This window comes from Hippocampus bargibanti, linkage group LG19 (genome assembly GCF_051943395.1).
Source record: "Hippocampus bargibanti isolate YZ-2025 linkage group LG19, ASM5194339v1, whole genome shotgun sequence".
Taxonomy (NCBI): Eukaryota; Metazoa; Chordata; class Actinopteri; order Syngnathiformes; family Syngnathidae; genus Hippocampus; species Hippocampus bargibanti.
Window position 1 is genome coordinate 6,663,341 of NC_142752.1, and position 13,517 is coordinate 6,676,857.

A 13,517-nucleotide genomic window follows, 5' to 3' on the forward strand; every position below is an offset into this window, starting at 1 on the left:
TGACCAGCGCTTTATCGGCACCGCCTTAAAAAATAAATGAATAAATAAATTTAAAAAAAGCGGTAATAGTGCTCCACGTCACACTTTTTAATTCCCACCAAAAAATCAGGAATGGCAGAAAATGAGTTAAGTGTGGGCATAGTTATCTACCTAACTCTAAGTTGTAATTGCGGAATTCACTTCACATGGTCTTTTAACGTCCTATGACGCAAAGTCAAAGCTGACACAGCAGACAAAAAAATGCAAATAGCAAGTAAGCAACAAAAGGTGGCGGTGTGCAAATAAGTTCCCCCTGACGGAAACCCAGCACAGTACTCCATTTCCTCCTTGTTTATTACCACATTAAGAACAAAATAGAGCCCAATAAATAAGCAGACTGCAGCACGCAAGCTGCTTCTATTGCCGCTCATAATGACAGAGGCGCGGGCGTTCCTGAAGGTGCAGTGCGCTTGTGTAAATCAGCAGCTCATGAATGCCGTAATGAGAACGGTGCATGCGCTCACAAACTTTGAAACAGATGCTACTGAGACGGTGGAGTTTCGATAAAACAGTAGTTAGGGCCTTGTGAAAGGACGGACCGATCGACAATGGTTGCTGACATATTTTTGTCTCCAGAGCCATTATTAAATGCCATCTCTCAGTCGGCATCAACAAATCAAATGAGGTCCTTGGAGGCGAAAGTGCAGACAGTGGCAGGTAGATAAAAATGGATGCGCCACAGGAGTTTTTTTTTTCATTAAATCATTTTTTTTTTATTTCATTAAATCCATTTAATATGATGTGCATTTTAGATGTGTTTTTTACTCCGCACATCCATTTGTGCCAAAAAAGGTGAACATTAACATTTTCATTCATCAGCCGATTTGCCAATTGCAATTGTCAAAGTTGTGAGAATTAGTGTAATAGAATGATTGATGCGTGAGGAATCCCTCAAATTACAAAAATATATATTTTACTGAGTTAAAAATAGCTCTGTATGCACCCCGACGGAGTTGAATTTACATTTGATGGATTGGCTTGGATTAGCTGTTATTAGTGTCAGAGTGGAGAAATGTACATTTCACAGCGGCATAGTTATGAAAGGAAGAGGAAAGGAAAGAAAGAAGTATAAAAACAAAATAGAGGAGCTGCTGAAAAGGCAGCCAGTCTTGCGGCACCATCTTGAAGTCAAAACAACAAAAACAACTAAATAATATGACCATTGAGTTCACGTGTAACATGCATGTGAGCTTTCACCCCCCTGTGCCATTCATTTGTTTACAACAGTTGATTGCTGCAGGTTCAGCGTTCGGCCACATTTGTGTTCAAACGCCGCCGGCTTTTATCTACTCACATCTAAACACATTCCCATAATAACAAATCTACCGTCCGTCTGGCCCTACCCCCCTCTCCCTTGTGCGTCCAAACACAATGTAAATGTCTCCGGTTCAAACGATTCTTATTGATCTTTCCATTTAGAACCTCATAAAAGTCAAGTTATAAAAGTCAGGGACATATAAAATATGTCCCTGACATACGTATAAAAATAAAACAAGTTTACAGTAAATCTGTGCCCTTTCCTGAGAGAAATATTCGTAAGTAGGGTGTATTTGTAGGTCAGTGCAATTGTTGGCCCTTGTTGCATCTGACCAGCAAACACTGGAGTAACTATTTTACCAAATGACATCACAATTTTTTTCTGGACACTTACTTGATATAATATGGAACTTTATTTTGAGACACCGCCCGCTGCCAGGGAAGCTGCACAGAAGCTACGGAGACAAGCAAAAAGATGGGCACACGAGTGAAAAGATATTAAAAAAAAAGAGAGATTAGGAGATAAGAGCAAGACTTTATTGATCCCTGAGGGGAAATTATGCTAACGGGGTAATGAGTGTCCATGTGAGATGATAGCGGCGATAGAGTCATTGCGCAAAGGAGAAATCTGCATTCAAAAATATGTTTTTTTTTCTTCAGAATCAGAATTAGAAAGCAGTTACTCGTCTCACAATGGGGAAATTTAGAAATTTTCACTTCTTGTAGTTATTCTCATAGGTGTCTTTCTGGTTTATCTGTCCTTGAAATAATATCACAACTGAGGGCCAATACTGCACTATAAAAAAAATGAAAAAATAAACAAACAGGAAAAAAAAAACAATCCATATGTGATTTCAAGCAAATATTTGCTACTCACTGGATAAGAAATGCTGAGAGGAGGGTCCAAAGTCTCGGTGGGCTTCCTGGAGGAGTTTCAATCTGTCCTCCACTGCCACCTGCAACCAAAACACTGACATTGAATATCAACAAAACGCAGTCCGATTCTGAATCACAATGATGCAAAAAGGCAGAGGAATTTCAAACAGGTAAGCGCTACAAATCGGTTTTCATCTGCCGTTGTAATGAGATGACTCAATTTTTGAGCAATTATTTTTCCTTGATGAGCACAATTGGTAGGTTGTGAAAATAGCCTTTGTGGTACCAAGCTGTTATTATGCACAGGCAGAAATGTGTGTTTGGAACAAAGGGGGAATGTGTGGGATGAATCAAGAAAGACATTAAAAAAAAGATGAGATAAGTACAGAATCCTGAAGCATAATGGGGAAAAAGTGTCCATGTGGAAAAATCGGTGCTGTTGGACAGTCTGCGGCTGGATGGATGCAGCTTGGAATTGAAGCGGATTTACGTGGGACAGGAGATGTGAGACAATCTCTTTTCGTCAAAGGATGCTACAGCTTCATGTTTACAATTAGCTTCACTGGTGAAAAGGACACTTTGATCCTTTTCTCTTTCATCTAAAACTGCTTCATAAAACAAAGATGGTGCAGCCAGTGCTTACAATTGAATGACTATGTCTTTTGTGTTGTGTCACATTACTTGTTCTTTATTTTTATTTACTTCAAGATGGCACCGCGAGAGTTGCTGCCTTTACAGCAGCTCCTGTATTTTGTTTTTCTACTTCTTCCCTTCCTTTCCTTTTACTTTCATCATTAGGCTGCTGTGAAATGTAAATTTCTCCACTGTGATACTAATGAAGGCTAATTCAATCGAATCCAATCCAATGACCGCATCCAGTGAAGCTGCACCGTACCTGTAGTAGCTTCCACCTCATGTTGAGCTGATCCAGCTGTCTGGAAGCAGTAGAGGACAGCTGGATGTCCAGCGGAGTCAGCTCTGCAGAAAGCTCATTTACTATGTGGACATCCTGACGTAGTGGGCTTATTTCTTCCCGGAACATCTAAAGAATGCAGTGATGGTATCCAAATAAATGCAACTTTTGTTGTTTTAAATTTTGATTTAGCCCTTGAGCTCATGGAAGGCATGACTCATGCTTACCAGAGTTTTGTTGATGTGATCCTGCAAGGAGTCAATCAGCAGGTCGCCCACAGGCTGCCAAGCGGACTTGGCGTCCTCTGCCCTAGTCAGCCGAAGATCCAATTGGTCCATGGAGCTTTGTAGCTCCTGCAATCGCTCCAAGGCTTGCTCCACCTGATTGTGCCAGCCTCCCGCGTGACCCCTCAGACGCTCCCAGCGCTCCCTCACCTCACCCGTCTGCTTGCGAATGGCCCGGGCCAGCCCGCGGGCTTTTTGCTCCGGGCTGAGATCTGCATGAAATGAATGACAAACAAAACATTTATTGGAGGCTGCCTGCTGGATGAACATTGTGGTCTTCTAAAAACGTTTTCCAGAGCTTGAAATTCGCTCTCCAGGGTGCTGATTGAATTGGCGACGAGCGTCTTAAATTATGCAGACTGTCAATGTCACAGACAAAGTGTAATAAGAGAGGAAGGAGTGTACACAATTAGCTGTTTACAGTGCCACATCCCGATGACTTGGGCACACGCTCTGACGTCAACTCATCGGTTTTCGAAAAGCGGACGATACTTTGATCGCGGCATCAAGAGAGCCTAGCGATGTCTGTCGACGCTCTGAAGTTGTGCCGTATGCCCATTGCGCCTTCTTGGCTCGCTTTAATTATTAATAGGGAGGAATAAATGTGAATCGATTGAATGGAAATGGGATGACTGGACGAAATCTGGATTATGGCAACCTTCATGCATTTTATTGGGTCGAGATTAATTGGTTTTAAAGAAAGAATAATCGGTTTTAACTCATTCACTGCCATTGTCGAATTTATTCGGGAATTGAAAATACGCGAAGCACCATTCCTGAATTTGTTCTGGCTTTGTTTTTTAATGCACGGGAGTGCCGATAAATCGCTGGTCAGACCTCTGGCAATGTTTTTCCTTCCCACAAGGGGGCAGCGTTTGCCTTTTGTCCATGTTAGCACTTTGTTACAGCTTCAGCTATTGTTAATGTGCTATATAAATCAATATCTATGTATTGCATTGTATTTTGTACAGCCACCCTCATTTCATGGTCAGATAACTCCAGACCCATATAACTTAGGAATGAACTTTTTTTCTGATGAAAGAAGAGAGGCTAAGGTTTCTTAGACTGCATTCAATGTTTATGTAGTCCTAAAACTCAATATTCTGTGCGTCCCGGAATTTGAGTGAAAATGACAAAAACCCTGGCACGGGAGTGGGCACATTTTAGCATGTCTAGCAGTGAATTAGTTAATGACAAAAATGTCTTTCTGCTGTTCTAAATACCGTGTTGTCAATTTAGTGTTATGCGCCTTCAAGAGGAGTCCTGCCCAAATACAAACCTGTCTTGGGTTGCAAGTTCTTGCGTGGTTCTCCCGGACCTTCAATGGGCTGCTCTGCCAGAAACATGCGAGCTTGTTCCAAAGTGCTGATCACCAACTGCTCGCGTTCTTTCAGTTCCGACTGCAGCATCTAAGAAAAAAAATAATAATAATATTAAAAACGATTTAAAGGTGTTGATGGGGCTGTGAAAGAAAGTGTAGGTGGAATTAAAAAAACAACAAACCACAGTTGCTTTTTTGTTTCACATGAAACACTTGCATATGGCCTATGTGATCACAATGATTGGCCCCCAATGAGGCACAATCACTTAACCTTTGAGGTGGTGAAGGGGTGAGGGGGGGGGCATTGCCATATAACAGCGTAATTATTTTTGTTTTAATCCACACAGGACCCCAAGGGATTTTATTGCTTATCGGAGTGTGTGATTGCTTTACGAGGCGGCCGTGTAAGTGTGAGAAGCTGCCAGGCAGCATGACGAAATGGGACAAGCTTGCTCGGTTAGCGCCACTTTCACGCTTTTTAAAAGATGTACACAAGAAAGCGTCTGTCGCCACTTGGAATTGAAGCGGATTTATGTCGGGCAACAGATGTAAGACAATCTCCTTTCGTCGATGAATGCTACAGCTTTGTGTTTGCTTTCAACATTTAGCTTGTAGCAGATGTGAACATTTCACCACGAGGTCCCTGATCAACTGGTGAAAAGGACACTTTGGTCCTCTCCTCTTTCATCTAGAACTGCTTCATACAACAAAGATGGTGCAGAAAGTGCTTAGCAGTGAATGACTGTCTTTGTATTTTGTGTTGTAGCACATTATTTGTTATTTTGTTTTTGTTATTTTGACTTCAAGATGACACCGCAAGAGTGGCTGCCTTTACAGAAGCTCCTGTATTTTGTTTTTCTACTTCTTCCTTTCCTTTCCTCTTCCTTTCATTACTTTGCTGCTGTGAAATGTAAATTTCTCCACTGCAAGACCAATAAAGGCTAATCAAATCCAATCCAAGCAATAATAATAATATATTTCATTTATAAGTGCCTTTCAAAACTCTCAAGGACACTAACTGCGAAATTTCAACAAAGTTCAACAGAATATTAAAATGTGCAAAACAAACACACAGCACCTATAATTTTGAATACATCATAAAAAGTAGATATTGTTTTTTACAAACATTTAAAACAGAAAAAAAATCAAAGACAAAAACTACCTCAATGTAAACAAATGGGTAATTTTAGAATCAGAATCAGAATCATCTTTATTGCCAAGTATGTAGAACACACAATGTACTAGTACAAACTGCTGTGGCACTATACAGTTCCATTTAGCTGTATATCATTTGAGCAACATTGATTTTTTTTTTCCCAGGTGACTCGAGGTACACGACCCAGCAGCTCTCCCATGTAACAAATATCATCTTTTACCAAAATAGGATGTGAGGACAAAAGCAAAGAATAGCTCAGCAGGAGTGTGGGAATTTAAATCCCTTCTACCGGTCTTGGAACGTGTCCTCTTTTGTTCCCGTTTCCTGCACGTGTTCACTCAAGGCAGCCTAAGTTCACGGAGACTGCCAACAAGTGAACAAATGCAGGCCGTGCGCTGAAATGAGGCACCGGGAGGTGTGCATAAATGAAATCGGCGGGTTTGCTAATAAATGATTTTCGCCCTGATCCTGGACAGGAACCAGCAAGCAAAATAAATGGAGGGTAAATTGCTGGACGGGCAGTAGGCGTGTGAAGAGGCCAATGAGGTTTTTGGGGAGGATATGAAAACGAACTGAGAGGGAGATAAAGTGTAAAGGATGACTTATTCAGAGAGTCCTTAGATTATTTGTTTCATTTAATTTCCACTTGGCATTTCGTCAATGTAATAAAAAGCTAAAGAAGGGCACATTTGTTAAAAAATTAAAAATATATCTACTCAACTAACAAAACGAAGTAAAATTTCAATTAAAAAAAACACTTTGCTTACGAATCCCATCTGGCCGGTAAAAGATAAGACACGGCTGCTTATGTTCAAGATAAAAGGCTTCTTTTTCTTCTTTTCACCACTTATCACAATTGAACTCAGAATGTGTGCTTTAAGCACAAAAAAATGTTTATGTGAGGATGACCTTGGTTGACATTGTGCGTGATTGAGGCTGGTTGATGTTTGCTTACGCGGGCCCAAGATGCCCAGCAAAATGTGTTATTGCTCAACGCCGACGGCAAATTCCATCTCATAAAACACAATAATTTTCCTCCCAGAGACTTGGAGGGGGCATCAAAATAGTGAGGGTGAGGGAAGGTGGGGGTAGTAAACCTGCTTTAAATGGCTTCTTCACGACAATTTATGTGAATTTAGCAAAACTCCAGTCAAGTGGTGAAATTTGTAAGGTGACAAAATATTTCATGACAACACTACAGCTAAACGCTTGGATACTAGTAGCACTTATGGTACAATGGCTCTCTGCAGTGCAAAATGAAATAATTTATAATTATAGTTCAGCTGTATTGAACATATGCCATTATTAAGTATTATAGTTCAATGTGGGCCAAAAGAGAAGTATTATGAAGCCGTTTTTGGGGGGTGCAAGGGCAAGCAATATTTCTGCAATAACAGTGTGTGTCTGTGTGGGAGGTGGGGGGGGCAGCCATTGTTTCTCATAACATGTTCTAGAATGTGATCGATGATTCTCCAATGATCTTAAGGTGAAAAGAGGCGTGCACATTTATTGCTCCCTGCTAGAAGCAGCAATATAACATCCTTTGTAGGCTTTGGCACAGTTGCTCACAAAATAAAGTTTCATTATTGAAAATATTTTGTCAAATGTTTTCATAAGGCAAATCTCAAAGTAGTGAAGTGTAAATGTAATGTTCCCAAACAGAAAATAAAACGCAATTCAATGCACTAGTTTATACTGTGAACTCATTCACTGCCAGATATTTGCAAAAATGTGTCCACTCCAGTGCCAAGATTTTTGTCATTGTCGCTCGAATTCCAGGACCCACAGAATATTGAGTTTAAGGACTACACAAACATTCAATCCAGCGTTAGAAACCTGAGACTCTTTTCTTTCTTCAGAAAAAAATAGTTAATTCCAAAAATTATATGGGTTTGGAGATATTTGAGCTTGAAATTAGGGCACCTGTCCAAAATACAATATACAGTAGTAATTCAAACATATTGGTTTATATAGCACTTTAGCAACTGCTGAAACTGGAACAAAGCCCTTAACATGGATAAAAAGCAAATGCTGCCCCCTCATGGAAGGGAAAAACATTGTTAGAAGTATGACCAGCACTTTATCGGCACCAAAGCATGAAAAAAAATTTTTTTTAAAAAAAACGAACACATTCGGGAATGGTGCTCTACATCACATTTTCAATTCTCAAATAAATTCGGGAATGGCAGTGAATGAGTTAATAACAAAATTGAGTGAGCCCCTCAGAGCAAATTACGTTGTTTTAGTATTGTTTTGTCTGAAGTGATTATTTATTATTTTCTAAAAGGAGTTAATTACATCTTGATTCTTTTTAAATTATTTTATGAGTTAAACAGTTTTTATGTTACATTTATGGTGTCAAAACGCACTGTGAGATTGAAAAACAAACCGTGCAATGGTTCTGTTGTTGCAGCAAGGTGGGGACATCTCCACCGACAGGCATCTGTTTGGCCAGCTCCTCGTCCTGCTTGCAGATCCACCTCCAGAGTTCTTCCAAGAGGCTCAGTAAACGAGACCAGCGTTCGGCACTGGCTTCCAGGTGGGCTCTGCCAAGCGGAAGCGTTCCATTTAGAAATATTTGCATCAGGATTTATAGGAGCCACATTTGTTTGATTTGTTAATCAATGACAATTAAAAGGACTCCCGGCATGACCACTCAGTGTCGGGTGAAAGTTTGTTTCATCCTGTTTTTTTCACCTTGACATGTTTTATTCATGGTTTTGTTTGTTACTTTGGACCTTTTAGTTCTGATGACTGTTGTTTGAGATTTTGTTCCTGCCTGTTTTTTTGGGACGTTCCACCACCACCACCACCACCACCACCACTTTGGAAATCATGACAGGATGGCTGGATGGATGGATTTAAATATATAAATGGGACATTAACTCTTGAGGCTACAAGTGGCATGTAAATCTGGAAGAACCCGTGAGATCAAAAGAACTGAAATACATGGCAGGATTTTTCTTCAGTTCTGTCAGGTCATTGTTTGCCTCAACCTGTGTTTGTTTCGCCTTGTCATGTTTTACTCATGGTTTTGTTTACTACTTTGGACCTTTTTGTTCAGATGACTTTGTTTAATATTTTGTTTCCTGCCTGCTGTTTTTGGGGGGCTCACTACCACCGCCAACTTGCAAATTGTGACAGGATGGGTGGATGGATTTAAATATAGAAATGGGACATTAAGCCTCGAGGCTACAAGTGGCATGTAAATCTGAAATAACCCCCTAGAGCAAAAGAACTTTCAAACACAGCAGGGTTTTTGTTCGGATCTGTCAAAAATAGGATGACTGCATTTTTTTTTGTATCAGTTGAACCTGGTGAAAGAGTTCTCGTCATTGTCTTTGCTCTGCTGCTTCTTTGTCCGCTGCATCCTGTTCTCTGCGCATCTCCATCTGCCTCTTGTCACCTTTAATTCCACCTACACTTTCTTTCACAGACCCATCAACCAAGAAATATGTCGCTTTTTTTCTTTTCTCCTTCCTTTGGCAAGGTTGCGACAGACCGAGTTCTATCAGTGTCATCGGAAGTTTATTTGCCTCTCAGCTGCTTCTGGAGGGACATCCATATTTCACCCCGAAGCGGCGCGACAGACATGCTGAAACACTGGCCGTGTTGTATCAAATGGACGACGCCCCAAGACCGTATAAATATTTCACAGGATTGCGAGTCACCCTCGATAAAGAAAAAGGCCATCTGTGTGGTCCTTTATGGACTGAGCCTAGTGAATGGTGAGGTGTCTTTGGGGTCATATATTATGAATAAGATGCTAAGTGGAGGGATAATGGAGTCGCAAGGCCTTTAATTCGGCCTAATGTTAAGCCTGACATTTATTAAATAACCTACAGGAGACCTGAATATGTTTTAACTCGTTCACTGCCAGACGTGCAAAAATGTGGGTTTTTGTCATCGTCACTCGAATTCCAGGACCCACAGAATATTGAGTTTTAGGACTACATAAAAATTCAATACAGCATTAGAAACCTTAGACTCTCTTTCATTAGAAAAATAATTAATTCCTAAATTATATGGGCCAGGAGTTATATAAGCTTGAAGTGAGGGTGGCTGTTCAAAATACAATGCAATACATACTGTACATATTGGTTTATATAGTGATTTAAGAACACCTAAACCTGGAACAAAGCGCAAACATGGAAAAAAGGGAAAGTCTGGCCCCTTGTGGAAGGGAAAAACATTGCCAGAGGCCATGGCCAACGCTTTAATGGCACAAAGCATGAGAAAAAAAAAAAAAAAAACTTGGGAATGGTGCCCGATGTCATATTTTCGTGAATTCGTGAATGGCAGTGAATGAGTTAATTTAGACATATTTATACTTCAATTTATCATGTTATACCTTTTGAAAGAGTAAATAATAACTAAAATAATAACTAGATTTGCCTTTAGTTAGTGAGGTGACCACGGGATATCAACCCATGACCTGAATGAGCCTAAAAATCTAGTGACACATAAAGATGAATGATTTGACTGACCGAATACTGGCCGATTTGGCCTTGAGGTCACTCCAGCGTTGATTCATGTCATCCAGCCTGTGTTGAAGGAATACCGCCTCCTCCGAGCTTCCCAGAGCTTTGACCATTTTGGACTTGTTGCTATCCACGCTCTTGTAAATGTCATTGTGGGCGTCAATCTCAGCCTGGATATCCTGAATGGGAAGAAAATGACCACTAACGTCACTTCAATGAATTATACAAAAGGAAAGTGACAAACCAAATAGTGGATCCATGAATTGGGCTAATTTTTATTTTGATAGAATCCCCCAGGGAACGTATTTGACTGTAAAGACCTTAATGTCGCTCCTTTGACACGGGATGTCAACAGGGGAGCAACTCCCCGAGCACCGTCTGCTTCCACACCTTCTTTTTGCTCTTATCACTGCTGCAGAAAATTCCACTGTGTGTGTATTCCAGATATACCGGCAGCAGGTGAAAAACAGTGACAGAGTAACCATTAAAAAAACTCCTACAACATTATATGAACACATTTCAATTCCGTGGCACAGACAAAATTTACCCATTTCCTTAAAGATAAATAAATAACGACATAATCAGATTGGAATCTGCAACATAAGGGGGATGATGAATCGCATAATATGGGGAGGGGGTTACCGTCTTACATAAGCGCACCGCCAGGGCACTCAGGCTCCTGTCAAACGTTTTATTTTGGGATGTGTAAAATCGCTCCACTTTTCCTATCGCCGGCTCTCTGGTGGGACTCTCCCTTCCGTTCGAGCCATTTGAACATTAAATAAAGAAACCCCACTAGCATATGGATGGCGTGTGTTGCGTGCTTGCCGCCTGCTGAAGCACGGAAATACAACTGACGAGACTTAGTGAAACACGTATAAGAAGAATTACTGCCTACAGAGTTCTAGAGGTGTTAGTCCCAAGTTTGAAGCATTTTTATTGTTTTGACAAAAAACAAAGAAAGAAATAACACCTCGGTACGGCAGTAGTATCAGTTGTTTGAGGCTTAAAGACAGATTTCATGCACTTTGAACTGAGCCAATTAGAGAGAACTTGAGTGCTTTTCCATTCTTTTTTCTTAACTTTGGTACTTCAACTACGAACATACGCTTACTTTAAGCGCATGTGTTTCCTCTCGCACGCTCCAGGAGAGAAAACAGACACTGTGTGGGTATTGGTTAGTGCACACATTCATTTACAATCGCTCCTTTTGCAATTCATTTTTAGCCACTGAAAGACAGGCTAGTGTTCATGATCCAAACAAAATTCGAGAGCGGGCGAAGGCCCGTAAATCAGTATGCGAACAAAAGGTTGTCTGTCTGCTCGTACTTGACGTTGAACGTGAGTTATGGATGCTAATTCATTATATTTGGTGGTTTAGGTAGAAGGGGTGGGGGCTACAGCACCATTAATAATTACGGAAAAATACTGATGACATGCAATGCATGCTAGGAATGATAAAACGGGGAAAGAAAACACTACACTTGTGTAGGCGGGTAAAAAAGCTGAAGGTTAATGGTTTGTTTGCATAAAAGCAATAATGAGCCTTGTTTAGTGACTTGCAGTGAACATTTTTGCGCCCACGTTTCACGTACCTTATTGAATCTTTCATTTCTATCTCGGCATTTCTATTTGGATGACTAATATTTGGGAGTTTTTATAGTTCTCCACCAGGCACCTATTGTACATTTGAAATTCTTTTCCAGGCCTTTACTACAGCCTCTTTCAGTTCATGTTTCTATAGGTTTATTTGCTAGAAACCTGCATCTTCTTTTGAAGGGGGTTCAAAACATTTTTTTTTTTTTTGTTTCTGGGCATGCATTTTTATATACCGGTATCTGGAATTACAAAAGGAAGTGGATCCACACCGAGGAGGAAAAGTAAAAAAAAAAAAAAAAAAAAAAAGCTTGTTAATCCGCTTCCACAAAGTCAAGAAAGCCGAATGGATAAATACCTGTTCAAACTTCCTCAGTAGCTCGTGCAAACTGAAATTTAAACCAATCATTTTGCCACATGTACTATGGCTCCTCCCACTCCCGCCAAGCCCTTTTCTACATCCTCTCTTCTTGCCTTTTGGGTCAAAGGTCAACAAAGGTCAGATCCCTCTTGGATCTTACGATCCCGGGAACGCGTTCCAAGCATGCTTTCCAGAGGGGGTGTCTGGAATCGGGATTAAGAAGCACGACCGGTGCCTTCGGAGTTTTCAGACAACCAAGGAACGAGATGCTGTGAATCCAAGAAATCTTGGAATCGAAATCTGCAAATTAGAGATAAGGTGGTGAGAGACTTGAGGGATGCTTCCTGGCCTCCGATTGTTTTTTTTTTTCTTTTAAATCTGCATGAAGCTTTCAATGGGACGTCCAACCTTGTCCTGGATTATAATTCCAACTCCAAAAGGCACATGGAAGCTATCCTCCGTCCTAATCATGACCAGCGCTCGGTCAAAGAATGCTTTCTTCTGGTCTTGGAGCCCAAGGCCACGTTTCCACCCGACAGCCCGGTGCCTCCATCTTTTTGAGACCGAACCCCACCAGATATTATCTCGTCGGAGAAAATGCCTCGCTCATCGTTGTCGCCACTTTTTTTTGCCAAAAGCTTCCAGTTTGGATGTTTTCTCCTTTGGGGGGGATCTTGGGAAGGGGTCTCGCTGCGCCACTGGCAGCCTCAGCGGCTCTCTGGCCCACTGCATACCCCCTCACTCGTTTTCACAGCTGTTTATTATTGTAATTTCCCCTTTCCCCTCCTCTTCCTCAGTCATTCGCTCACTCTCTCACTCACTCTCTCACTCACTCTCTCCCACCCTGGCAGTCCCCGACACTAACTTGGACATACCACACACCCACTTCGTGAAGCTGACCCTTACTGATACTTCTGCTTTTCAATACCATGACACAAAGTTTGAGGTGGCAAAAAAAGCTCTTCGATGAAATGATGAGTGGGCCAAGAGGCCAAATGTCCAAAGGGCCAAAAAAAAAGAAATGAAGAAAAGAATAAATTTACATTTGAACAGTGTCTGACTTTTTGGATTGTGGGTTATATTGTGTGATTGTGTTTATCTTCGAGCTGACTTCATAGGATCGGGAGGTATGTTATTTTTTTATGCTATTTATTTATGTGATTTATTTATGTTATTTATCAGTTATTTATTTCTGTTATTTATTTATGTCATTTACATTACTTATTTGTCATT

The 13,517-nt window shown here is 40.8% G+C and overlaps 1 protein-coding gene across 3 annotated transcripts in view; it reads right to left on the minus strand.

The window, feature by feature from the left end:
* Positions 1 to 13,517, minus strand: part of utrn (utrophin) — a 95,226-nt gene that overhangs the window by 19,835 nt on the left and 61,874 nt on the right. For all 3 annotated transcript variants that reach the window (XM_089021382.1, XM_089021381.1, XM_089021380.1), the window contains exons 56-62: positions 10,334 to 10,506; positions 8,236 to 8,392; positions 4,649 to 4,778; positions 3,313 to 3,581; positions 3,068 to 3,214; positions 2,174 to 2,252; positions 1,691 to 1,751 (exon numbers count right to left, since the gene is read on the minus strand). In XM_089021382.1, coding sequence (XP_088877508.1) covers positions 1,691 to 1,751; positions 2,174 to 2,252; positions 3,068 to 3,214; positions 3,313 to 3,581; positions 4,649 to 4,778; positions 8,236 to 8,392; positions 10,334 to 10,506 — 1,016 coding nt within the window. The remainder of the gene's footprint in view (positions 1 to 1,690; positions 1,752 to 2,173; positions 2,253 to 3,067; positions 3,215 to 3,312; positions 3,582 to 4,648; positions 4,779 to 8,235; positions 8,393 to 10,333; positions 10,507 to 13,517) is intronic.